This window comes from Sciurus carolinensis, chromosome 2 (assembly GCF_902686445.1).
Source record: "Sciurus carolinensis chromosome 2, mSciCar1.2, whole genome shotgun sequence".
Taxonomy (NCBI): domain Eukaryota; kingdom Metazoa; phylum Chordata; class Mammalia; order Rodentia; family Sciuridae; genus Sciurus; species Sciurus carolinensis.
The window spans coordinates 49,850,840-49,875,338 of NC_062214.1; the positions used below are offsets into that span (position 1 = coordinate 49,850,840).

The 24,499-nt window shown below is 43.8% G+C and overlaps 1 protein-coding gene across 7 annotated transcripts in view; it reads right to left on the reverse strand.

The window, feature by feature from the left end:
* Ninl (ninein like) overlaps nt 1-24,499 on the reverse strand; it is a 126,091-nt gene that overhangs the window by 12,266 nt on the left and 89,326 nt on the right. For all 7 annotated transcript variants that reach the window (XM_047539976.1, XM_047539979.1, XM_047539975.1 and 4 more), the window contains 7 exons: nt 24,197-24,277; nt 18,223-18,355; nt 17,480-17,586; nt 16,240-16,547; nt 13,109-14,275; nt 5,504-5,608; nt 3,859-3,928 (listed from right to left, as the gene is read on the reverse strand). In XM_047539976.1, the coding sequence (XP_047395932.1) occupies nt 3,859-3,928; nt 5,504-5,608; nt 13,109-14,275; nt 16,240-16,547; nt 17,480-17,586; nt 18,223-18,355; nt 24,197-24,277 (1,971 nt within the window). The remainder of the gene's footprint in view (nt 1-3,858; nt 3,929-5,503; nt 5,609-13,108; nt 14,276-16,239; nt 16,548-17,479; nt 17,587-18,222; nt 18,356-24,196; nt 24,278-24,499) is intronic.

Genomic DNA, 24,499 nt, shown 5'->3' on the forward strand with positions numbered 1-24,499 from the left:
ATGTACATGGCATGTGCAGAAACTCAAATCAAAAACACACTACTTCTGGTTTCAGATCTCCCATGTAAAGCACTCAGAAATCACCACTCCCTTCCTGCCAATAAGAAAAAGCTGAACAAATGGAAAAGCAGCAAATATTAGATCCATCAGAGAGCTAAGGTCATAGGACAAACCAAACATCCTGAAAACTGGAGAGACAGGTGTTGAGAATCACAGTGTACCAAGGGCAGAAGGCTGCAGCAGAAACTGGTAGAAAAGTTTTTATCTGTAAAGGCAAGTGCTGGAGTCTAGGCCTGGACTAACCTGGGAGCTGGAGTGTCAGGGGTAGGGGCAGTATTAGAGAGCCCCCAATGTCTCTAAGTCTCATCAGGTTCTCACAGTTAAAATCAGAGAAAAATCCCCTCAGGCTTCCTCAGGGTAAAGTGACTGCTTTAAATTGTGTTTCCCTGAAATACACACATTTAAGCAAGTATTTAGGGCTGGAGATAGGGCTTTCAGGAGATAATTTAGGTTAAATGAGGTCACAAAAGTGGGCATCTAATCTAATAAGATTGGTTCATTTATAGGTACCAAGAGAGAGATTTCTCTCTTCATGCCATGTTGAGGACATGATGAGAAGCCAGGACCATATCCCTCCATCTCAGACTCCAGCCTCCAGAACATAAGAAACAAGTGTTTGTTGCTCAAGTCACTCAGTCTATTTTGTTCAGTAGTCCAAGCTAATTAAAATACTGACTAGGTAGAAGGACACCCAGAGGATTCTGTTCTCTGGCCCCAAGGAAAATAACTTCACAGAACCTAACCAATCTAGGGGAAGGAAAATACTCTACCCCCTCCAGCCTGCCCATCTCAGTACATATCCACCAGAATGTCAACAGTACAAAATAATGAAAACACCAAATATTGGCAAGGATATAGAGAAACCAGATCATGTATAATTGCTGTTGAGAGCATAAAGTGTTATAGTCATCCTGGGAAACATTTTGGGAGTTTCTTATAAAAATAAACATGTGTTGGGCACAGTGGCACATGCCTGTAACTCCAGCGACTTGGGGAGGATGGCAAGTTTGAGGCTGGCCTGAGCAACTTAGCAAGACTCTGTCTCAAAATAAAAAATAAAAAGGGTTGGAGATGTACCTCAGTGAAACAAACATACAAAAAGACCCTGACTACACATGTGACTACCATACAACTCAGTCATTACTGTCTTGGGGATTTATCCTGGTGAAATGAAAACCTATGTTCACATAAAAACCAGGGCAATAATGTTTGTAGCAGCTTTATTTGTAACAGCCCAAACCTGGAATCGGCCCAAATGTCCTTCACAAGGTAAAAACAAACTGTAGTACATTCACGCTACAGGATACTACTCAGCAATAAAAACAAACTATTGATACACATGACACTTGGACAACTCTTCAAGGAATTATGATGGGTAAAAAAGACAAACCCAAAAGTCACATTCTATATAATGCTATTTATATAATATTTTGAAATAAAAGTTTAGAAACAGAGGACATATTAGTGGTTGTCAGGAGTTGGGAGAAAGTTGGCATGGTTATAAAAGGGCAATACCAGGAACCCCTGTGTGATGTTGGAAATATTCAATATCTTGACTGGTGGTGGTGGATACAGGAACCTACACAGATGATGAAACTGTACAGAATTCAACATACACATGTTCAAAAGAGTACTCAAGTAAAACTGGGGAAATCTAAGTATGATCCATGGCTTTGATCAATGTCAATATCTTGGCTGTCACACTTATAGGCTGAACTGTGTTCTCTACCCAGTCATGTAAGTCTTAACCCCCAGAGTTTCAGAATGTGAATGTATTTGGAGATGGGTCTTTAAAGATGTAATTAAGGTAAATGAGATCATATAGAAAGACCTTACTCCAATATGACTAGCAACCTTATATGAAGAGGAGCTTAGGACACAGACACACAGGGACAACTATGTAAAGAAAGAGGGAGAAGGTGCCATCTGCAAGCCACAGAGAGAGACCTTAGAAGAAAGCAACCCTGTTGGTACCCTGATCTCACACTCCTAGACCCCAGAATTGTGATGAAATAAATGTTTTGTTGTTTAAACCACCATATTCTGTAATATACAGTTTTGACAGCCCTAGAATACTAACACAGATATTGTGCTATTGTATTGCAAAATGTTACCAATGGGGAAAACTGAAGTTTATAAGGGATTGCTCTGTATTTCTTTTTGTTTGTTTGTTTGTTTTTAATGTTAAAATGGATTGATTTCCCCAGGGACACAGGCTTGTTTTTATAATTCCTTTTTTTAAAAAAATTTTTGCAGACTGCATTTTGATTTATTATATACAAATGGGGTACAATTTTTTGTTTCCATGGTTGTACACGATGTAGATGCACACCATTTGTGTAATCAAACCACATATGAATCTATAATTATTTATAAAAATTTCATTTAAAAAAAACCAAGAATAACATATTCTAGCTTGACTGCTCAATTCCTTAATTGGTCCAAAGACAGGAAGAGGAGCAAAGTACAAAAGGCATTTTTGTAGCTAGGGCAGGAGGAGAATCAGCATGGGAGGTGAAAAGAGCATTTACATACAGAGTAAGAGATAATGATCAAAAAGTTAGTAACCATATTAAGGATGATGGAAACTGGGCACCTCATTGGAGAAATATGTTACAAATACAAAAGGGGAGAACACTAGCATTATCCCTATGATGTTGGGTGCAAACTGCAGATGAGTTTGAATTCATGGTTTTCAGTATAGAGGCAAATAAATAAACATACCTGAAACCATACACGTGTATAAACACATAACATGCCCTAGCTGTATCCACTAATGGCTCCTGGAAGCAGCACACCCCAGGAGAAATGAGCACATCCAGTGCCAGATCTTGGTCTCTAAAGACCATTTTAAAGACCATCCTTGGCTAGAAGTAACCAAGTGCTCCCTGAAGAAGTAGCAGATTCTGGGGCTGGGGCAGGGGAACTATAAGTAGAACCCAGAATATCTTGAGATACCAGAAAGTAAGGAAGTACTCAAAGAATGATTAGGACCTATCCAAAGAACATAAGATGCTACCTCAAAAGGGCTCCCATTGCCCAAATCTGAGACAATTTGAGCATCAAAATAAATATTAATTGTAATATAACCTATCAAATTATGCTATCAATCAATCAATGAATAAATGAGAGAAGAAAGCCCTTTCTTACACAAGAATAACAATAATATTAAAAGATGGTGAGATTGGCCACTATAATTGTAACTGAGTCCACCAAAAAACTAAAGGCTACCAAAATTAGGAAGTGAGGGGTTGATGAAGAGCAGGATATTTACATAATATCAGTCTCTCCCTGTTAAACACTAATTACAAAGAAAAGCAACTGTGGAGAGGGCCAGTTACCACCACCTTACCCAAGCAATCAAAGTGCTCAACAGTGGGACAAATTATTGTGTCCCTGAGAGGATGAAATGGGGACACAACATCACTTCTAAGTTGTTTCTGCCAAAAATGGAGAATCTGACTCATTACAAGGAGCTACTAGACAACTCAGATGGAGGGACATCCTCACAGTGGCCACCTGTAGTCTTGAAAATGTCAAGGTCCTAACAACCAAGGATAGACTAATAGAATGAGACTAAGTGCCACATATAACTGCCAATATTCCAGACACCTGCCAAGCCCAAATGGGGTGAGGGTGATCATATGCATGCCAAGTTCTTGATTTTGAGGGGGATGAAGGGGCTGACAGCTCTCTCATATCTTTTAGGAAAAAGCTCTCTACTTCCTTTTTGCAAGTGTGAAATTATTTCAAAATAATGACAAAAGAAAGGTTTCACGCCAGCTATCAATACTTGACCTGTATGTTGAGTTCTTCCATATCAAGGCAGACCTTTTCTTTGTCTCTCTTTAAATCTTCAATTTCCTTCCTGTGGAAGAAGAAAATTAACAACTTTATTTCTGACTAACCAGTGTCTTTTTCCTGGCCATCACCCACTGTGATATAATAGCTTGGATTTGTAGCCACAGAATAGACTCCATCTGCCCCTAATCTTCCACAGCCCCCACTGCCACAGTCTCTATGACACTGCTGCTGCTGCTGGTGATGAGGAGGAGGGAGGAGCCAGTTCAATCCCAAATCAGGGAAAATTTAGAAATATGAAATTGCTCAGATGTGTAGGCAGTTGCCAATGGTGTGCGAATAAGCACCTTCTGTAAAATTCCTTAATCACACATACTAATATTTCTTTTTTGCAAAACATGTAACTTATTCACACCAAGCAACATGAAGACCCAATCAGTCTTACTACTACTGAGGTTTGCTGCAAAAGAGCCCTGGCAAAACACCAAGAGAAAAGAGAATTTTATTTATTTATTTAAATTTTATTTGTTCTTTTGGGGCTGGGGATATAGCTCAGTTTGTAGAGTGCTTGCCTCGCAAGCACAAGGCCCTGGGTTCAAATCCCAAGCACTGGAGGAAAAAAAAAAAATTTTATTTGTTCTTTTTAGTTACATATGACAGTAGAATCCACTTTGATATAATTATACAAGCATAGAATATATTTTATTCTAATTAGGATCCCAGGCTTGTGGGTATACACAATATGGAGATTCACTGTGATGTATTCATATATGCATACAGGAAAGTTATGTTAGAATCATTCCACTGTCTTTTCTATTTCTGTCTTCCCTCTCTTATCTTCATTTCCCTTTGTCTAATCCACTGAACTTCTATTCTCCCCCGACCAAAAAAAAAGAATTTTAAACTATGGAATTGCTATAACACAATAGTAACTACTCTAGTAACATCACAGCAATTCTATCAAACCAGAACCACATTCTCAGCATTTTAGAGCTGAGCTCATCTTGAAATTCACAGCTGGGGGAAAAATAAAAGGATAAACAAACTGTCCTTGGATGCAGTTACAGTAGTGACAGCAGAAAGCCACCCCACAGACTCTCCCCTTCCCTGGTGCACATGTTCCTGTCCTGCCACCCCACCTCCAGCCCTGACTCACTGACATCAGTATACCAGCAAAGAACCTTGGGGAAATGCACAGTTGAAACCAGTATCAGAACATAACCACATAGACTACTTACCCAGGAGAGCCCCAGAAGCACCTCTCACACCTCCAAAAACATTGCCCTCAATGCTTAAGTGTGACGTGGAACACTTCTGTGGGTGAGAAGTGCCTGCTTGTTAAATTCGAGGACTGTGTCCTGGAGCTGTTGATATGGAGTTAAACATGCAGCCGTACACATATGCTCTGTCTCCACTTCTGAGACAAAGGAGCATATATGGTGGCTGCCAACCTGTGGTGGGAGGTCAGAATCCCCTGTGCCTATCAGATCTGTTCAGATTCACCCACAGAGGTCTTTCTGGAATGAGGGCTAATCTGCCAGCATGTCCCACTTTATTTATCAATCCTTTTCTAAGCTCCTTCTAGACAGAGAAATAAGCCTCTGCCCTGTAGATCTGGGCGAACTACTGAGACACACCTTACCTCTGTGCATTATTTGTGCTCTCTGCAGCTTCAAGTTCCTGCTGAATCCTTCCCAGATCATTTTTCAACAACATGTTTTCCTCAGAAAGCTTAAGAAACTCGATTCTGCATGAAAAATTGAAAGTTCTGGTGAGAACTGGAGGAGTTGGCAGCCACATGAGCTCAGTTCGTTAGTTGAAAGGGCTGAAAACTACAGTCTTCATACCTCCCTGGAGAAGGGACAACACACTTCACCTTTTCTCCTCTCCAGTGGTAACATGCTGATGTGCATCTCCTAAGAGTTAAGCTACAGGAAACACCAATGTCTTAGCTTCTAAACAGCATTTCATTAATAGCTCACAAACGCAGTCATCACCTTGATTTTGTTTACCTTGCAATGGCAACTGACCTATTCCTGCATTTTACCACTTCCACCTGAATATGGAGGGTACTGGCTTCTATTGCCAAGTGCTTGGGGTAAGTCCTCTGGAATGGCAAATGATATTCATCCCCTGCAGCACAAGCTAAGAAGCACAAGCAATGAGAAGACCAAACCACAAGGGCATACTTTCTCTCTTGTGAGAGTTCACCCATCCCACACTCTCACATCAGCTTTGGAAGGAGAAACTTAGGAAAATGCCAAGTGAATTCACAGAAAGACACCAGACACAAGGTGGCCCTTCATGTGGGGACCACCTTGTTAAATCAAGTAACACCAATGATTTAAGACAGATGACAAAACACCAATACAGATCACTAAAGAGGCAGCTTAAAACCAACACTTGATGCCTGGAGAATTGATTAATATAGGTGAGTCTAGCTGACATTTACTTCTCCTGGTAGGTCTCTATCTGGCTTTAACCTCCCTTTGTTTTGTTGATTCATTGTACACAAATGGAATTCAGCTTTTCATTTCTCTGGTTGTACACCATTCATGTAATCATACATGTACACAGGGTAATGTTTGACTCATTCCACCATCTTTCCTTCCCCTCTCCCCTCCCTCATTTCCCTCTACACAATCCAACATTCCTCCATTCTTCCCTTACCTTCTCCTCCCCGTTATATATAAGCATCCACTTATCAATTTAAGAACACCCAATCTAAGAACACATCTCTCTGTTCATTTTATGTATGCTGCTTATAATATTAAGCCTAAGTATCTCTTTAATATGACTTCCTGTATCTCATGAGAGACTAAAGAGAAGAATAAAGAAAAGTCTCTTGAATTTTAAAAGTAGCTGGGAGAAGGGGAACTAAACTGATCGAATTGTATTGTTATATTATGTGCATGTACAAATATGCAACAATGAATCTCACTATTATGTATAATTAAAATGCACCAATAATTTTTTAAAGCAGCAAAGAATTTTAAGCAGGAGAGTGAAATAAATGACATCTGTGCTTTGAAGCTACCACTATGGCTCTAGAATGGAAAACAAAGTAACTAAAGGAAAGTGGAGTGTGTGGGGGTCTACTTCCAGGAGCCTCCACACTCTCCAGAAACGATAAAACCTGTGCAGGCCTGAGTGTGCAGTATGTAACTTGGAGCAATGGAAACTCCTAGGGATCCCCCAAACAAAGGAAAACTTGGAAGCTGAAACCAAAGTTGTGAGTGGGAAGCCACAAAGGTGGGTGACCCTGAAATCAGGAACTACACCGGTACCTCTATCAGCAGGGACACCTGTTTTGTTTTTGCATTTTTTTTTTTTACTACCTGCTCTGGATTATATACTTTAAACATCATAGCAGTTCTATCAAATAGAAACAGACCTGGACAGTCAGGACACTGGAAGGAGGTGCAAATGGTCCCAGATGAGCATCTCTACACTTCTCTGCAAAAGTATTACAAATCACTCTGCAGAAAAGCATCCTGTTAGAGCTACCAAAATTCCCAGCGATTAACAAAGTAAATATGAGCTCACAATCACGGAGCACCCAAACATACATGGAAAAAAATCACCCATGAGGGATAGAAGTAAAAACAGAACAAAAACCAAACAAGGAAAAAGAATTAGATCCTGTAGGTATTTTAGACATTGAAATTATCAGACACAAACTAAAAATAAATATGTTTACATAAATTAAAGATGGAAATTTCAAAAAAAGAACAAGCCACAAGAAGCCATCAATGATTAGCTAAGTCCAAATAGAATCTTTAGAAATGAAAAGTCAATATCCATAAAAACTCACTAAAGGGTTCAAACAAATTAGAGCTAAAGAAAGAAATACTAACCTGGAATACAGAGATATGAGGGTCGGGGGATAAAATAGATTGGATGTGGTACAGAGAAAAGAGAAGATGGAAAATATAAGAGAAGTTGATAAATGGAGGGGAAAAAAGTGGAAAAGATCTAATATCACACATCTAATTAGCACCATGAATTAAGTGGCAGTGTGTGTATGTGTATGTGTGTGTGTGTGTGTGTGTGTGTGTGCGGTGTGTGTGTGTGTGTTTTAATAGTACTAGGAATTGAACCCAGGGGCACTACCACTGAGCTACATTCCAGCCTCTTTTATCTCTTATTTTGATACACCATCTCACTAAGTTGTCCAGTCTGACCTTGAACTTGGGATCCTCCTGACTTTGCCTCTTCAGTCACTAGGATTTCAGGCATGCACCACCAAGGCCAGGGAGAAGCAGTATTTTAAGAGCAATGGCTGATGAACTTTCATAAGACACTATCCCATACATTCAATGGGACAATGTTTTATAAGCAGGATAAACAAAAAGAGAACTCCAACTTTTCCTACAACTCAACAATACCATTCCTATGTTCATGCCAACATAAATTCTTCGAAAGACACATACAAAATTTTCATCACAGTACTGTATGTGATAGCCCCAACCTGGAAACTACCCAAATATCCATCAACAGATGAAAACAAAACAAAACAAAACAAAACAAACCCGTGGTATAATCACACAATAGCCTACTACATAGCAATGCCAATGAATGAACTATAATAGCTATAAGCAAAAATATGGGTGAATCTCACAAACAGGTTAAACCAAGAAAATCGGATGCAAAAAAGTACACACTACATGAAGTATAAAAAAAAGAAAAATTGCTAGGCACGGTGGCACACGCCTGTAATCCCAGTGGCTCAGGAGGCTGAGACAGAGGATTATGAGTTCAAAGCCAGCTCAGCAACGAGATATTAATCAACTCAGTGAGACCCTGTCTCTAAATAAAATACAAAACAGGGCTGGGGATGTGAGTCAGTGGTTGAGTGCCCCTGAGTTCAATCCCCAGTGTACACCAAACCCCCTAAAAAACAAAGAAAAATTAATCACTGCTGTTAGAAGTCAGGCTAGCAGCTTACCCACTTATGGGCAGGGGGCTTTGGTGTGTTAGTTCTTGTTCTGACTGCTAGTAACAGATGTGTTCAATTGTTGAAAATTCTTCTAACTGCATATATGTGCATTTTTCTTATATATATAACACTTTTAACATAAAGCTAAAAAGAAATATACACCAAAGGTAAAACACCAAAGATACAGAATATTTTAGAAGCAGCCAAAAGTCAAATCACCTGCTGTGGTAGGCAGAGTAATAGCCTCTAAAAGAAGTCTACAACCCAGTCCTCAGAACCTGTGGACATGTTACATCATGTAGCAAAGGGGTTCAAGGCTGCTACCTAAGTGACCTTAGGTAGATCATCATGGATTATCTGAGTGGGCTTAATATAATCACCAGGATCCTTACAAATAGAAGGCAAGGCAGAAGAGCCAGCATCAGGGTCATGTGATGTGGGAATGGCTTGACCCACCATCTATGGCTTTAAAGATGGGAAGGGTCACAAATATGAATGTTAGCAGGCTTTAGAAGTTGGAAAAAGCACAAGGGATTCCCTGTAGAATTTCCAGAAAGGAATGCAGTCTTGCCAGCACCAACATGTGGCTTTTAGCCCAATGATACTCATTTTACTCTCTAACCACCAAAACTTTTTTTGTTGTTGTTTTTTTTTGGTGGTGCTGGGGATCGAACCCAGGGCCTTGTGCTTGCAAGGCAAGCACTCTACCGACTGAGCTATCTCCCCAGCCCCCGACCAAAACTTTTAAGTTGACAAATCAGTATTGTTTTAAGCTCCTGGGTTTTGGTCATTTGTTAAGCAGCAACAGATAAACCAAACACATATGAAGGAACAATTACAGTAGCTGACGCAAGTTAACAGTAGAATCTGATACTGAAAGAATGTGTTCAAGGGACAGAGGGACAGCTTTTGACTATTAATCTGGATTTGTATTCCTAGGAATATTATTTTTAAAAATTGAAGGAAAATTTAAAGACATTTTTTCAGGTAAACAAAATGAGGAAATCTACTCTAAATAGTTTCCTTACTAACATCCTTCTGAAGAAAGATCATGGTCCTATAGGGCAGACATGAGATTACAAAGAGTAACAAACTTTCTAAGGTGTTTGGCTGAGAAGCATGCAATGCCACCATGTTGTAATTATATCTGAAATGTTCCAACCAAATCTGTGAGAAAAAGTAGTACGTAAACTGAGGGCCATTCTTCCAAATAGTCTTCATTCTTCAAAAATTTCAATGTCCAAATTCCTATGAACAATCTCCCAAAATAAACTCACAAAGACAGAAAACTTGAATAGGCCTATAAACTAATATGGAGATTGAATCAATAACTAAAAACAACGAAGAGTCCAGGAGGGAGGGAGAGAAAAGCCACAGGGGATGGACTCGGGTCCCTGGCATATTCTTTATACTGCAGGCACTGATTGTCTCCCAACCCAAATCTGACCAGGTACTTCTCTGTACTTTGCTTTCTCTTATGATAGAGCCCAAACTTCCCCACAGCCTTCAAAATTCATGTCTGACCCTTGACCAGCCTGGGGCCCTGCTGATACAGTGGGCTCAGGGAGGCAGTAGCACATTTATCTAGAAGGGGCAGCAAGGCCACGGTGCTGGGAATTGTGATCAAGGGCCCCAGCTGGTGCTGGGGATAGACCTACCCTTCCACAACAGGAGCGAGGGGTGGGGCCAACATTGGGTTAGGGGTTCCTGGGGCACTCGGGAGGGGACCTCTGAGCTGCTGAGCCCTATGGACTCCTTCAGGTTGCCTGTCTTTTGTGAACTGGTCCCTCACACAGGTGACTCTCCCTTCTTGCAATCATCTTCTCCCAAAGACACCAGTCTCTTTTTTTCCCCTCCTTCTCATAGCCCCTTCTCCCCCAGCCCCACTTTGTTTCCTGCAGGAGGCAGTACTGAAAGCTTCTCAAGTACCCACCTCCAACCTTCTCCCATGATGCTAGGTAGCACTTCCTGGGCATCCATTGATGGCCACTTGACCCACCTCTGACCTCCCTGCCCACCCATAACCTCCGTCAGTTTGGCTTTCAAACTCCTGTCAACTTTCTTTACCTCTGCAGCCACCACTCTGGACAGCTATAACAACCACCTCCTAGATACACTCCGCATGCACCCCTGCACCTGACAACCGTGGGCCAGCTCAGGCCCCAGCCCTTTGCTTTTAGAAAACATGCCTGTGAGAGCTGGCTGGTGTCCATCAAAGCTTTTGCAGAGCCCTCACTGCCCTGTCCCCTCATTCACCAAGTCCCTCCAACCTGTCTGGCTGTTCCCCTGTGCCTAAGGCAGGAGGGGCAACCTCAGTGTTGCTTTGCCTTGAGGCCTGAACCTACATGTACTCCTAGGGTTTCAATTCACAACAATTATTTCTTTCTATTCCCCTGGGGTTTTACTACATAAATCTGTGCCTTTGGAAAATGCAAACATTTGAACAGCATGACCTTTAAGTCTTCTTCATCCTTAAAAATGTGACATCCTTCTTTATGACACTGGGACAGGTATCAAATGAAGTGCCCTGTGGGGTAAGAGCCCTAAGTATCTTGTTTTGCTTTCCCTACAATCTCTTCCCAGTCTGTAATGCCGCAGATCCAGGCAACACTGTCCAATGTCAGGCTGGGACATGTGGTACATCAGAGGATACAAGGGCAGCTTTCTAGGATTCAGGTATAGGAAGGCTATAGCACTCAGGCTGGGATTCCAAGAGTAGGTAAGACTTTGAAAAGGGTCCCAGGGGACAAGACAGTGGGATTCATGAAGCTTAGTTACTGCTGGTGTCCGTGGTGTGTCCCATGCATGGAAGGCTACGTCTGGAGTGGTCACAGAGGAAACACACAGTACTATGTTCACCATGATCCTCCTCAGCCACGGTACCACCTCTGCTTCATCAATGGGGCTATCCAGAAAATCAGGGCAGTGAGAACAAGGCTACACACCCAAGAGACAAGGGTGTTAAAAAAAAAAAAAAAAAAACAAAAAAAAACAACACCTGAGTGGTGAGGCACAGCCCTTTGGGCCAGCAAGGGGTAGGGTAGGCCATGGTAGGTGCCGGGACTTCCAATTGATGGTCGTTTTCTTTCTTAAGCTGGCTGGTACTCTGACATTTATTTCTTCTGGTTTATCATAAATCCTATTATTTTTTTTTTTTTTTTGGCACTGCGGATGGAATTCAGGGCTTCACACATGCTAAGCAAGTGCTCTACCACTGAACCATACCCCCAGTCCCACATCTTTTTTCTCCCCAAGGAAGTAACCTTCCCATCATCCTCCCAATGTACAAATGGACTGGAATGTGGATATCGTCACTCCTCTATGACTACACACACTATTGGGACACACCATGTTTGTTGTGTCACTGTTACAGGCCTGGACAAGACTACACAATGACCTCCTGGATCCTGTTTCCATAGGAGTGGACATTTTGTAGGTGTGTTATATGGAGACTGATGGGACTAAATGACAGCAAGCATGGAACATGACACGGCCCAGCATCATGTGCTTGCACCTGGCTGTGCAAGTGTCCATAAACATCTTCCAGGCAGGAGCTAGGTGAGGGGCTCTCAAAGCCATGCTCTGCAGCTCTGGAAAAGGTCTCCTAGATTTTTAGGTTTCTGTGATAGAGTATGAGCCCAACTGCATCCCAAAGGGCACCTGGGGCAGAAGGTAGCCTTGACTCCACACCTAGAAACCTGGTTGAAAGATGGAAATCTTCAGCTTCCTTCCCACTTTGAGGTGTCCCTAAAGTGATTAGATCCAGCAGTATTTCCAGCTCTGGAGGGCATGCACTTGAATGGCCCTCCTGACCCCTCCCAGGTAGTGAGTGCCCAGGCCAGCCCAGACAGGCAGCAGAATCCCTTCCTGTGGACGTACTCCTTTGTTGTTGCCCCACTGCCAGCACAGTCATTGCAGTGCCCAGGCCAAGGACAGTACCTAGTACACATAGGAGGGGCTGCAGTCCCTCACTCCCTGCCTCTCTCAAACTCAGCAGGGATAACCAAGGACTAACATAACATGGGGCCTCCAAGCACAGACCTTGTCCTTGTTAGGCAGAGACAGGAACACTAGAGCCTGCTGAGCTGCCCAGGAAAGGACCACCCTGCCTCTCTTCTGCACATCTGCTGAGCACCCAGTGACCAGAAATGCCTGAGGTCAGAGCTGGGCTCATGATGCCCACACAGATGCAAGGTTACAGAGTCAGCCTGTGTCTGTGAGCTTGCCAGTGGGGAAAGACCATGTGACAGTCACTAGTGAGAGGTTATTTGGTTTAGTACTGCATTTTAAGAATGGGAAAAACTAAACCTGTCATTCTCTCTTTGGTCTGCTTCTTTCTCGAGTGCCCGGACAACATCTTCCAGCTGGAGAAGTTTGTTTTTCATATCACTCTTCTCTTTCTCCAATGCAATTTCCACCTCTTTCTCCTCCAGGGCAGTAGGACACTCCTGCTCAGCATCCTGTGGGTCAGGGAGCTTGGGATGTGATAGTGAGGTCTCCCACCAGGCAGCCTCTTGATTGTGCTCGAGCCAGGTCCTGGGTATCCCCTCAAAGACCTGTCCATGATCATCCGCAGGGGCTGGGCCCCTGCTCAGGCTGTTGGTTTGCTCCTCTGAAGTGGGTGGACTGTGCCATGACTCTGATGTCTGGGGCTGAGTCAACCAGGCATCCCCCTCTGTAGCCAGCAAGGGCAGCTCCTGGGTGTCAGCCTGGCCCAGACTCTTTGGGGCCCTGGCAGAAGGCACTGGCTCCTCTGGGATGGCTCCCTTTTTCCCTTCACATGACTGCATGTATGACCTCTTTTCTGAGGGAACAGAAGCTACCTCCTCAGCACTGAGCAGACCCTGACAGTTCACTCCTAAGCTGAAACTTTCCAAGGACTCTCTGGACACCAGGACAAGGGTTGGGCTCTGTGTGGTGTCTACACAGCAAGACTTGCTGGGTAAATCTGTACATTCAGCTCGACCCTGGTCAGGCCTGTCTCCTGTAAGTTCCCTCATCTCTCCATCAGTATCTAGGTTCAGCTGGGTCAATGGCTGCTCCCCACCTAGAAACAGGGATGTGGGGCCATGTGCACCGTCCTGCTCATTGCCTGTCACAGTGGTTCCATCCTTTAAGAGGGCTCGCAAAGCCTCTGCCTCCTGGGCAAGCCCTTCCACTTGCTTCCTGTAGGTGTGCTCCAACTTCTCCTTCTCCAGGGCAAATGATCTGCAAATCTGCGCCTGTTCCTCACTCATCACTGCCTGTAGTTTCATCTGTTGCTTCTGACAGCGCGTGAGGATCTCCTTCTCCCTCTCTTCCCGTCGCTCTTTCTCCAGGTCCAGCTGTGCCAGCAGCTCCCTCAGTCGCCACAGGTGCGTTTGCAGCAGCTGGTCCTTCTCGCTCTGATGCTGTAGGGACAGCCTTTCACAATGGGCAACATGCTGGGCTTCCAGCCATGACAGCTTCTGGCTCAGCTCATCTTCTGCCTCTTTCCTACAGAAATATAATGAGTCACAAAAACTTAGGCTCTGCCAGAGTGAACCCCAGGCCCTTCCTCTCAGGGAAGAAAAGGCCACCAGAATGCCTGTTCTGACTGCCTAACTCTCCTCTCCTGACTGCTTTTCTATATCCTTCTTCATGTCCCTGTGCCTAGGGTTTCCACCCCTGGGGGTTAGGTTCTACACACAGAAGTCAGCATGGAAGCCACTCACCACATGTGATGGTTTTAATGAAAGGGGATTACAATAATGTAGAAGTAAAATTCCATCCCCCAGTCACACTGGCCACATTGCAAGTGCTCAGTAATCAAGTGTGGTCAGCAGTTACCAAACTGGACAGAAGATATGTGCATCATCACATGAGTGCTATCAGAGAGTGCTGGTGTTTAGTGTTAGTGAGATGGCTAAAATTCATCTGTATTCAAAACTTCCCTTGAAAAGCCCTTAAGTTGCTGGCCTGGGGCTTGGGGCACCTGGGAGTATGGTGTGGAAGTAAGTGGGGACTGGACAGAAGCACCAAGCCTGGCAAGGCACACTGTGAACTCTGGCCAAGACAAGGTAGGAGCAAATGAATGGAGCTGCGTATGGCTCCATCTCTATGCAGAAGAGTGAAGGGAAGCCTAGTTGAGCTCCCTAGAAGTGAGGAGCCAGAGTACTCCAGGGCCCAAGATGGCTTGGGCAGGTAGGCAGGTACACCCTGGATGCTGAGGAGGAGAGTGGCTCCCTTATGCTTGTTCCTCAGCCACCTCATGGGGGTCCAAAGGAGGATCTAAAGTGTTGACTCCCTTATCTCACATTCTTAGGTTTAAGAAAAGATAGTTTTTCACTTGTTTTACTTAGGCTCAGGCTTTATAAATGAAGGGACATTTCTGTGAATAAAGTTATCTGATGGGGTCAAGGAAAATAAGATAGTTTAAAGCTCTGAGATAACACATGACATAAAAATTACTTCTTTATCCTCCAGGATAGTAGCAGTTAGTTCTTGTGAGTCTCCAGAGGAGCAGGTGGGTACACTGGCATAATCTTGGAGGGGAGGGAAGAGGAAATGCTGATTCTTCTCCATCACATTTCATATACTGAGGAAACACTAACTTCTTTCTACCAAGGAGAGTGCCTGCCACATGTACTTCAGGAATGATTTCCCCGCAAAGGTCACTTGACCTCCTGCTCTCAGTGGGGCCACGTTCCTTAAGTGCCAACAGCTGAACATACATAACCCGCCCCAGCACAACCCCACCTGAGTCATCTGCTCCCACCTGGCCAGTGGGAGGTCCTGGTCCTGCTGGGGTGAGGTAAAATGACCAGGTGGTAGGAGGTGTCATCTTCTTGTGAGAGACAATGCTCTCCATGGGTCTGTATTCCAGTAACCAGCATCATGTCTGCAATAACTAAATACTGACTCTACCAAGGTGGCTTCATGTGACAGAGGGGGCACATGGCATTTCTCAGTAACTGCCATCATTAACACACAGAACACCACACTCAGGTTTTCCAAATAACGCTTTTTCCTTATTGGTACAAATATTTCAGTCTTTTTAAGACTCTCACCTACCTAAAATACCTGTGTTTCCTATTTTGGGGAGAATTTGGGGTTCCCTCCTCCACCATGTCCTGAAAAACCAGAATGCTATATTAAATATGGAGAAAATGCTGCCCTTGCCTACTAGGCAAGTCTGAGGCAGAAGGGAAAGAACAGAGTTAAAATTCTACCCAAAAAATTGCTCCATATTCCAAATTCTGTTTAAAGGATATTTTTTGCTTTAAAGTAAAAATCATTAATACAACAATCTGTTCTTTCAGTTCTCATTCATACCCAGGGAGACCTCACTCTGCTAGAAGACACTGCAATCCTAAATAGCTTATTATTATTATTATTATTATATTATTATTATTATTATTTCAAACTTGATTGTCAGCAAAAAACCCTAGTTGTGAGCTCCCAAACACCAACAGACAGACCTTATCTGCTGCAGCTGATTCTGGTGCTGCAGGTGCAGTTCCTCCTCCAGTTGCTGGGCCATGCTGCACAGCACCTGCGCACAGCACTGTGCCAGCCCAGTCTGCACAGGCTCAGGGCCCCGGGTTGCATCCTGCAGCTGCTCCCGCAGGCCTAGGATGACCTCCTGTGACTTAGTATACAATGCCTCCAAGTCTGCTTTCTGGCTTTCCAATGTGCAGACCTCAAGCTGGTGTGCCTGCTCCATCTCCTTTCTCTCCTTCTGAAAGTTCCTCTTCATGATTTCAATTTCCCGCTCATAGTAATTTACCTAAAGAGAGAAACATGAGCAACACAAGTCAGAAAGTTCGAAGTATGACTTAACTAGTAAGACAACAGAAATATGAAGCTACCAGGCACAAACGCCTAGACCTGACTAGGCCCCAGGGTCTGTGGAAGGAGGCAGCAATGCAAATGATGGCGACAATCCCTGAGGACCCAGAGTGGCTATATGCATTGTGTTATGAACCAAGACTTCACAGTGACCCCCAGAAGTAAGTTCAGAAGGCTCAGAAGGCCAACCTGGGCAACTGGGCAGGTGATATAGAGGGCAGAGGGCATGACAGCTACTGAAAGAGCTGGGGAGCCTTCACAAGACCAGCAGTGTGGCTCTTAACACCTTAGAATCCCTGACAGGAGGAATACTATCCAGATATAGGTGCAAGGCCAGGCTGGGAGTTTCCAATTAATCCATTCAGGGAGACCGAGGGCACAACTGCAGAACAGAGGTGACCTGTCTTGCTATTCAGACAGAGGAATTGGACTCATGACAGCAAGTTCTGGACACTATCCTTAAAACACACTACTACCTAATAACAGAGCAGGAGATAAGTTCATCCAAGGGGACAGACTCAGTCTGAGAGGTCCTGCCCATGGAGTTCTCAGAGAGGGCGAATTTAGGCTTAGAACAAAGCTTGTCCTTGTGATTACCAACAGCAGACAAACAAGGAGGGCTGTCCATCACACATCCCCCACGTGACACTCAGAGCAAAACTTCCTTCCCTGTGATTCATCATTATTTCTATATCCTGCTTCCCTCCACAGAAGATCTGGGGAGTAAAATCAGTTTTATTTATGCTTTCCTATAATCTTTCCTCCCTGAACTGGTCCATCATAAGGTGCCAGAGCAGCCATGTGTAGTGACATTGGTTCAGCAAAGCAACAGTCACCAGTGTGCAGCCCATGATGCCCTTGTCCCCTGACCTTGGTCTCCAGCTGGATCCTGAGTTCTTGGTAATGTTCCTTCACCTGCTCCATCATTATCTCTGTTTCTATACTCACTGGAGTGGAATCACCCACGAACAAAATGCCTGTGAATGAGAGAACATTCTGCTTACATCATGCGGAGGATGTCTCAGGGTCCCTTCCAAACCTTCCAATCTGACATCTGGATGACGTCAGTCATTATCATGGCTTCCTCTCACCACCCTGAAGACAGCACCCCTTCCTTGTGCACCATCTGTGAGGAATGAGGTGCTGATAGTAAGGGTTACACCATATTCTCAAAGTTATTGTTCTGTAGAAATCAGCAGTCAGTCTTAACCAGAACACAGATTACTCAAGAGAACTGGGAGGCTCCCTGCAAGTTTCATCAAGCCCAACCCCCTCAGCTGAGAGTGTGGGAGCCTGAAAGTAGTCTCTGCACACAGGCAAGCAAGGGCCTCCCCTCAGAGGGAATTGTCCCATGCCCACCCCGCAGCTACCCTAAGTTGCCTTCCATATTCCAGGCTCTGCTGCAAGGTTGCCTATGACACCTCACTGGGTCCACCTTGGAAGCATCCCTACAGGGCAGATGTATCTCCCCTGAGGTTACAAGATCATCATCATTTCTAATCAAATGGTAAAACTGTCCATCCTCCTTCACCACCTCTGGCCTCCAAGGTCATGAAACATCCAGCCTTGGGCCTGCCCACATGGATCCCTATCCCCCAGGGCCAGGATCCTACCTTTTGGGCCGCGTCCAGGGACCCTCCATCCACAGGTGCCCAGGTCTTCTGAGGGGCTCTGCTGATTCTCAGGCAGTCGTGCCCGCAGGCCTTCCAGTTCAGCTTGCAGCTCATCATTGCAGTCCTGCAGATCCTGTGAGAATAGAGCCGGACACCACCTCCAGCTGCTGCAATCACTGAACCCAGTAAAGATGAGTCCAGGACTAACTCCATCTCTAGGGAGTATCCAATATGGGCTAAGCACATAGTGAGGCCAGCTAATATTGATTCTGGACTTACTAGCATGTTAGTTAGGCTAAGCAAAAACCAGTCATTCTCACACCCAAATGACTTTTGATCACGAGATATACAGGAAGGGCTCAAGGGAAAAACTGGAGTGGATAATGAGGCAACTGTGGAAAATACAAAGAATCTCCATCTAAAACTATAGGTGCTTTGTTTTAAAATCACAGTGGTACTGCAACACACATGTGAAACCATAACATTCTAGGGTATATGCTGGGATTCTTTCTTCAGCTGTGGAGGAATCCGCAAAGGGTTCTGTAGATGCAGCCATTAAAAACTAAAAAGGATGACACTTGCTTTAGATCAAATGCCACAAGGCAAAAATGATGATTAGCAAGCAGACACCTGAGTGGGTGGAGGCCACATGGACACAGGAGGTGGAATGAGGGAGAGACACAACCTTCAGGCAGAGGAGGAAGCTTCAAAGGAAGGGTCTGCACTGGGGCTGGCATGTTTTGGGTCTGCACTTTAATGAAACATGTCTGGATAAACAGGCCCAGGCATTTGCTTGTTAAAAGGCATAGGATGGGGATTTTCCAGCCCATTTTCCCAGATGGTTCCAAATCCTGCAGACTCTTCAGAAACATGGTGACAAAGTCACTCCTGATTATGGGTCTCTGTCCCCAACCCTGGGTCCCAGGCAGGGCTGTGACTCTGTGACTGCCCTGAGCTAGAGAGCAGCAGAAGTGAGGTCATGTGCCTTCCAAGGACAAGCTGCCAAATGGTGTCTTTTGAAACACTCCCTCAGGGAAGCTGGCCACCATGCTGTGAGGAAGCCCACAAGGGACACCTACAAGGCAGCAGCTGCCTGAGTTTTGAATTTCTAATTCTTTATAGCCTCTCCAGACAGTTCTCATTAAACAACCTAAACTTCCTGAAACCATTGCTGGAGGTCAGTGCCTTGGCCTGCCAACGTATCATCGTCTCCCCTTGGAGTAAGTGCCTCTCTGTGCAGCTATAGGCCACCAGAGAGGAGGGGCAGGCTCAGGGCATCTTAAAGAATTAAATTCATGGAGGGTCACTTGCACCTCACTCCAAATCCCCTGTGCAAATATGCACTTTTGTCCCAAGGAGGGAGCAACTTTGTACTGGGGAAAGAGTAGGTTAGGAACAGAACAGGCACTCATTGGTTGCTAACTGGCCCTGCCCCTCAAGACACAGCAGCCTCTTTGTTCATCTGATCCTGAGTTGTCCAAAATGGAGCTGCTTGCCATACAGGCTAATGAGCTACTGAAATATAAATATGTAACAGACTTCAAAGAAAAAAAAAGTGGAGGGTGTTATACAATATCTCAACAATTATTTATGCGTTAAAATAACATTTTTGATATATTGGATTGAACAAAATTTATTATTACAATTAACAGCACTCTACATTTTTTTAATGTCCTTTCTTAAAAACTTTAAAAAACTACATGTGTGACTAGTATTGTATTTTCAATAGCCAGTGCTGATCCAGAAGGTAGCATCTACAGAATTATTTCTGCTCAATGCCCTGCTGACTTTGTGGTTCTTTCTGCCACCCAAAATGGGTACTTTGAGAGCACAGAAATATTCCACAAATTTGGCAGTGCCTGAAAACAGAGGTTCTCTTATATGATGACGGGCACAGGCCAGGCCAGGAGTGATTGGTCATGACTGCTGAAGGGGTGTGTGTTCTGGGCATCATGGGTCTCCACAGGGGGAGGGAGGCTGGCATAAATAGGAAGCCAGGGCTCCTGTTGTCATAGACACTGCATGTTTATTTGGGGTGGTTTAAAGAAACTGAAGGCAACTTTGGGGCACTACTACACCAACCAGGGAATCAGACTTTAATGACAAGCCCAGCAATCATGTTCTATAGCGCCAAGAATCTGCAGACTCTAGAACTTTGTAGCTTTCCTTGTCTGGTTAGTGGGGAGAAGGCAAGCTCATATATGAAATCAGGAATGAGATGGGGTTCAATAGCAACACAAAGAAGCAGCTTTCAGAAGTGTGGAGAGAAAGGCAGTGCTGGCAGGTTGGTTGTGGGGACCAGTCAGGCTGACTAAGCACATACATCGGGGCTTAAAGCATTGTCCAGAAGATGGGAAAAGCTGGGTATCTATTAGGGGCTGGTGTGGAAAAACTCAAAAATAAAATCAAATTGAGGGTTTCTGACCAAGGAATATGCTACTCTAAGTAGCAGTAAAGGCATGACACCACAGAGAATCTCTAAGAAGAATCTGATTAACATTTCAAACTACCCTTTAGCAAGGGCAGCCCCACCATAAGACTGACAGTCAAAAGACAGAGGGAAAGCTAAAATGACAGTGACATAGAAAGGGAATTATATATCAAGAGAAAGCATGGCATACTTGCTTGCAAAAATCCTTATTACAAAGCACAAGAAACCCCTAACAAGTGACTTTGGGAAAAGGGGAGGTGCACAATGAGGAGGGTGCATCTTCTGGAACCTGGAGACTGAGCATAAAAGATGCCCTCAGCCAGCTAGAAGACACTCTTACCGGTCAAATGTTGCACAAAATTATTAAGCACGTGAATGAATTAAAAGCTACTGGGGGAAAAGGGGAATTAATATATCTATACCAAAGACAGAGAAACAAATGGAAATTCTCTAGCTTGACAACAATGACAGATGTGGAATGGGTGCTCGAGTTGGAAAAAATCATTTTGCAATGATCATGGTAAAGACTGAATTGGGCAAGAACACTAATGGAAGCTAAATTCAAGGACAATTTCGATACATGCATGGCCTTAAAAGTGTTTCCCTGCTGCTTAGTTCAAGGGAGAAAAAAACAATCATACATCAGGATAATCAGATAACACTTGAACTAGGTGATCATTACCATCACCAATGAGGGCCTGATGAACCCACCATCTCCTACCTAGTATTCTAGCCAAGAATGCACTGCCTCCATTGAATCAAAAGTTAACACCAGCTAGGCGTGGTGGTGCATGCCTGTAATCCCAGCAGCTCAGGAGGCTGAGACAGGAGGATTGAGAGTTCAAAGCTAGCCTCAGCAAAAGCAAGGCGCTAAGCAACTCAGTGAGACCCTGGGTCTAAATAAAATACAAAATAGGGCTGGGGATGTGGCTCAGTGGTTGAGTGCCCCTGAGTTCAATTCCCAGTACCACCCCCCACCAAAAAAAAAAAAAAAAAAAAGGAAACACTAGGGATTACAGTTCACAAGAATTTATTACATACCTCAATTTAAGTGTAAGAGGAATTTGTAGGTTCCAAACACAAGGAAATAAATGTCTGAGGAGGTGAAAATGCTAATTACTCTGATTTGATCATTACACATTGTATTCACATACTGACTTTCTCATACTGTGCTCTCTAAATATGTTCAATTATATGTCAATTAAAAATTTTAAGAAGGAATACACAGGTGTTCATTGCACTATTTTTATATTTGTAACTTTGTATGCATTTTTAAAATGCTAAATGTTAGTTGGAAATAGTCAAAAATATCCCAAAAATATGGAAAGGGGAAATTTTGAAATAAACAGCTTAGCACTAAAATTTAAAATATCTCTAGCAATGTGTCAAAAAGTAGAATTTCAAGAATCAAAGGTGAAATAAGTAGCAGAGTTAATGATAGGGTTTATGTTTTTGAAAAATCCAGTGCACTAAAGGTACACATTAACTGATGCTTTCTAGGTTCCTAGTCTACTCGACAAGTTCAAGAGAAGGAGAAAGACCTAGCATGTGACTATGATCCTAGCAGCAAGCTGTCCAGCACGCTCTATCTGCACAACTGTCCCCAACGTAACCCAAATGAGTCCAGAGGGAGGGTGACATGGCTGACCACATACAGGATTTTCAAAAGGCAGAATCAGTGCAGAGAAAAACCACAGGACACTTAAGATTGGGGTCTGGAGTCAGAGGCAAACCACAGCAGCAGATGCAGACCACTCAGAACCAAAGGTCAGGCTCACCTTTATCCTCTGGTGTTGGCAAAGCAATGTGCAGCAGGAACAAAGTAAGTTTGTACTTAAATTGGACAGAAATCATTAAGAAATGAACTGATAATAGACCCCTGAACCAAACAATGTTTTATCTATTTTTCTGAAGACAGGGCACCCCATATTAATTACCAACTTCAACAATACAGATGTTTTCCCCATACTATCTGTTCCACTTTCAAACCACATAAAATTACTTTGGTTCCCTTAACAATGACCATTAACTGTATCCCCAGAAATAATCAGATTTCTAGTGTGAGGTGACTTGGAGCAAATCCTTATAGGTGACTTACATGTGGAAAGAATTAGAGAAAACTAAAACCAATTTGTGTCTACTCCATTAGTACACAAGATAACTAAGTACTTTGAACCTGTAGAACTGTTAACTTCACACATAATCACATCTTCAGATAGTTACAAATTACAGTGTTCAACTTGGAAATTTTTATTTTAATTATTATTATAGCAAATTTGCAGGAAAAATAAAACAGTTAACTCATCTGTCTTAGCTGTTTCTTATTTTTGTCAATGGGGATTATATGGAGGTTTTTTTTGGTGGGTGAAGGGGGTCTGGGGGTTGAACCCAGGGCCTCACATATACTAAGTACACACTCTACTACTGAGCTACATCCCAGAACCCCCCATATAGTTTGTTTTTATTTTGTTGTTGTTGTTTTTGCAGTGCTGGAGATTGAACCCAGGGCCTTGTGCATGTGAGGCAAGCACTCTACCAACTGAGCTACATCCCCAGCCCCCCATATAGTTTTAAATGGCTAATAATTCGAGGATGTGTCTTACTTATTCCTGTTCAATTGGTAATGTTGCCAATGTAGGTGTTCATGTCTACAATCATCTACTTCCACGTTCTTATCTTTCTTTCATTTTTATTTTTATTTTTTGTATCAGGGATTGAACCCAAGGGTACTTAACTACTGAGCCACATTCCCAGACCCTCCCCTGTTTTTTTTTTTTTTCTTGAGACAGGCTCTTGATATTTTGCTTGAGGGCCTCACTACATAAATAAATAAATAAATAAATAAATAAATAAATAAATTCTGGTTTGTTTTCTATAATGAAATTTCTTTTTTCATTTTTTACTTGTTACCAAGGATTGGACCCAGAAGCACTTAATCATTGAGCCACATCCCCAGTCCCTTTTAGATTTTTTTATTTAGAGACAGAGGCTTGCTAAATTGCTTAGGGTCTTGCTAAATTGCTGAGGCTGGCTTTGAATTTGTGTTCCTTCTGCCTTGGCCTCCCACGCCGCTGGGATTATAGACTGGTGCCACTGCACCCAGTGTCCTATAATGAAATTACTTCAAGAGGATTGATCCTAAAAGTAGACCCTTCCATCTCAGAAACTTGGCTGATTCCTGGGGACATACTCAGCATGACTCAGCAATGCCTATGTGGGGCTGAACAGCCTCTGTCAGAAGCTCTGCCTGGAGAAGATACTCCTACCGCCCCTTGCTGGACCACTCTACATGTGAAGACCAAGAGTGCTGTTCACCCAGGAGGGGAGAGGGATGAGGGCTGCACACTGACAAAGCTCTGAGCTAGGCAGACCTTGACAGCCTGCAGGACAGGCCCATTTCACAGGCACCCCTTCCTGCCGCTTGCAGGGTGGGTTGGGGGTAGAGTAGGGATATGAGGGTTCTGGGCACCAATGACAAAAGTGAGGGTGCTGCAGGACACAAGGATGTTTCAGATGGCTACGTGGGTTGGGTGGGGCATGTACCCGGCACTTGAGCTCATATTCCTTCAGAATTACTGCAAACTGCTCCTCCTGGGCCAGGAGCTCCGTGCTGTGTGGCTCCAGCTGAAAGTGAGAAGGACAAGCAATCAGGAGAAGGCCCTAAGGCCAGGTGAAGCTGCTCCTCCAGTCCTGACTCTGAGAACCTAACAGGCTTCCCCTCTGGTGGGCTGTGTACCTCCAGGTACAACCACTCTGACCTTCTGCCTCTTCATCCCTGTCCCTGGGTAGTCCCTCTTCTTCTCTGAGGATGGGGAGAGCCCCATGGGAGACTGAGGTGGCACAGAG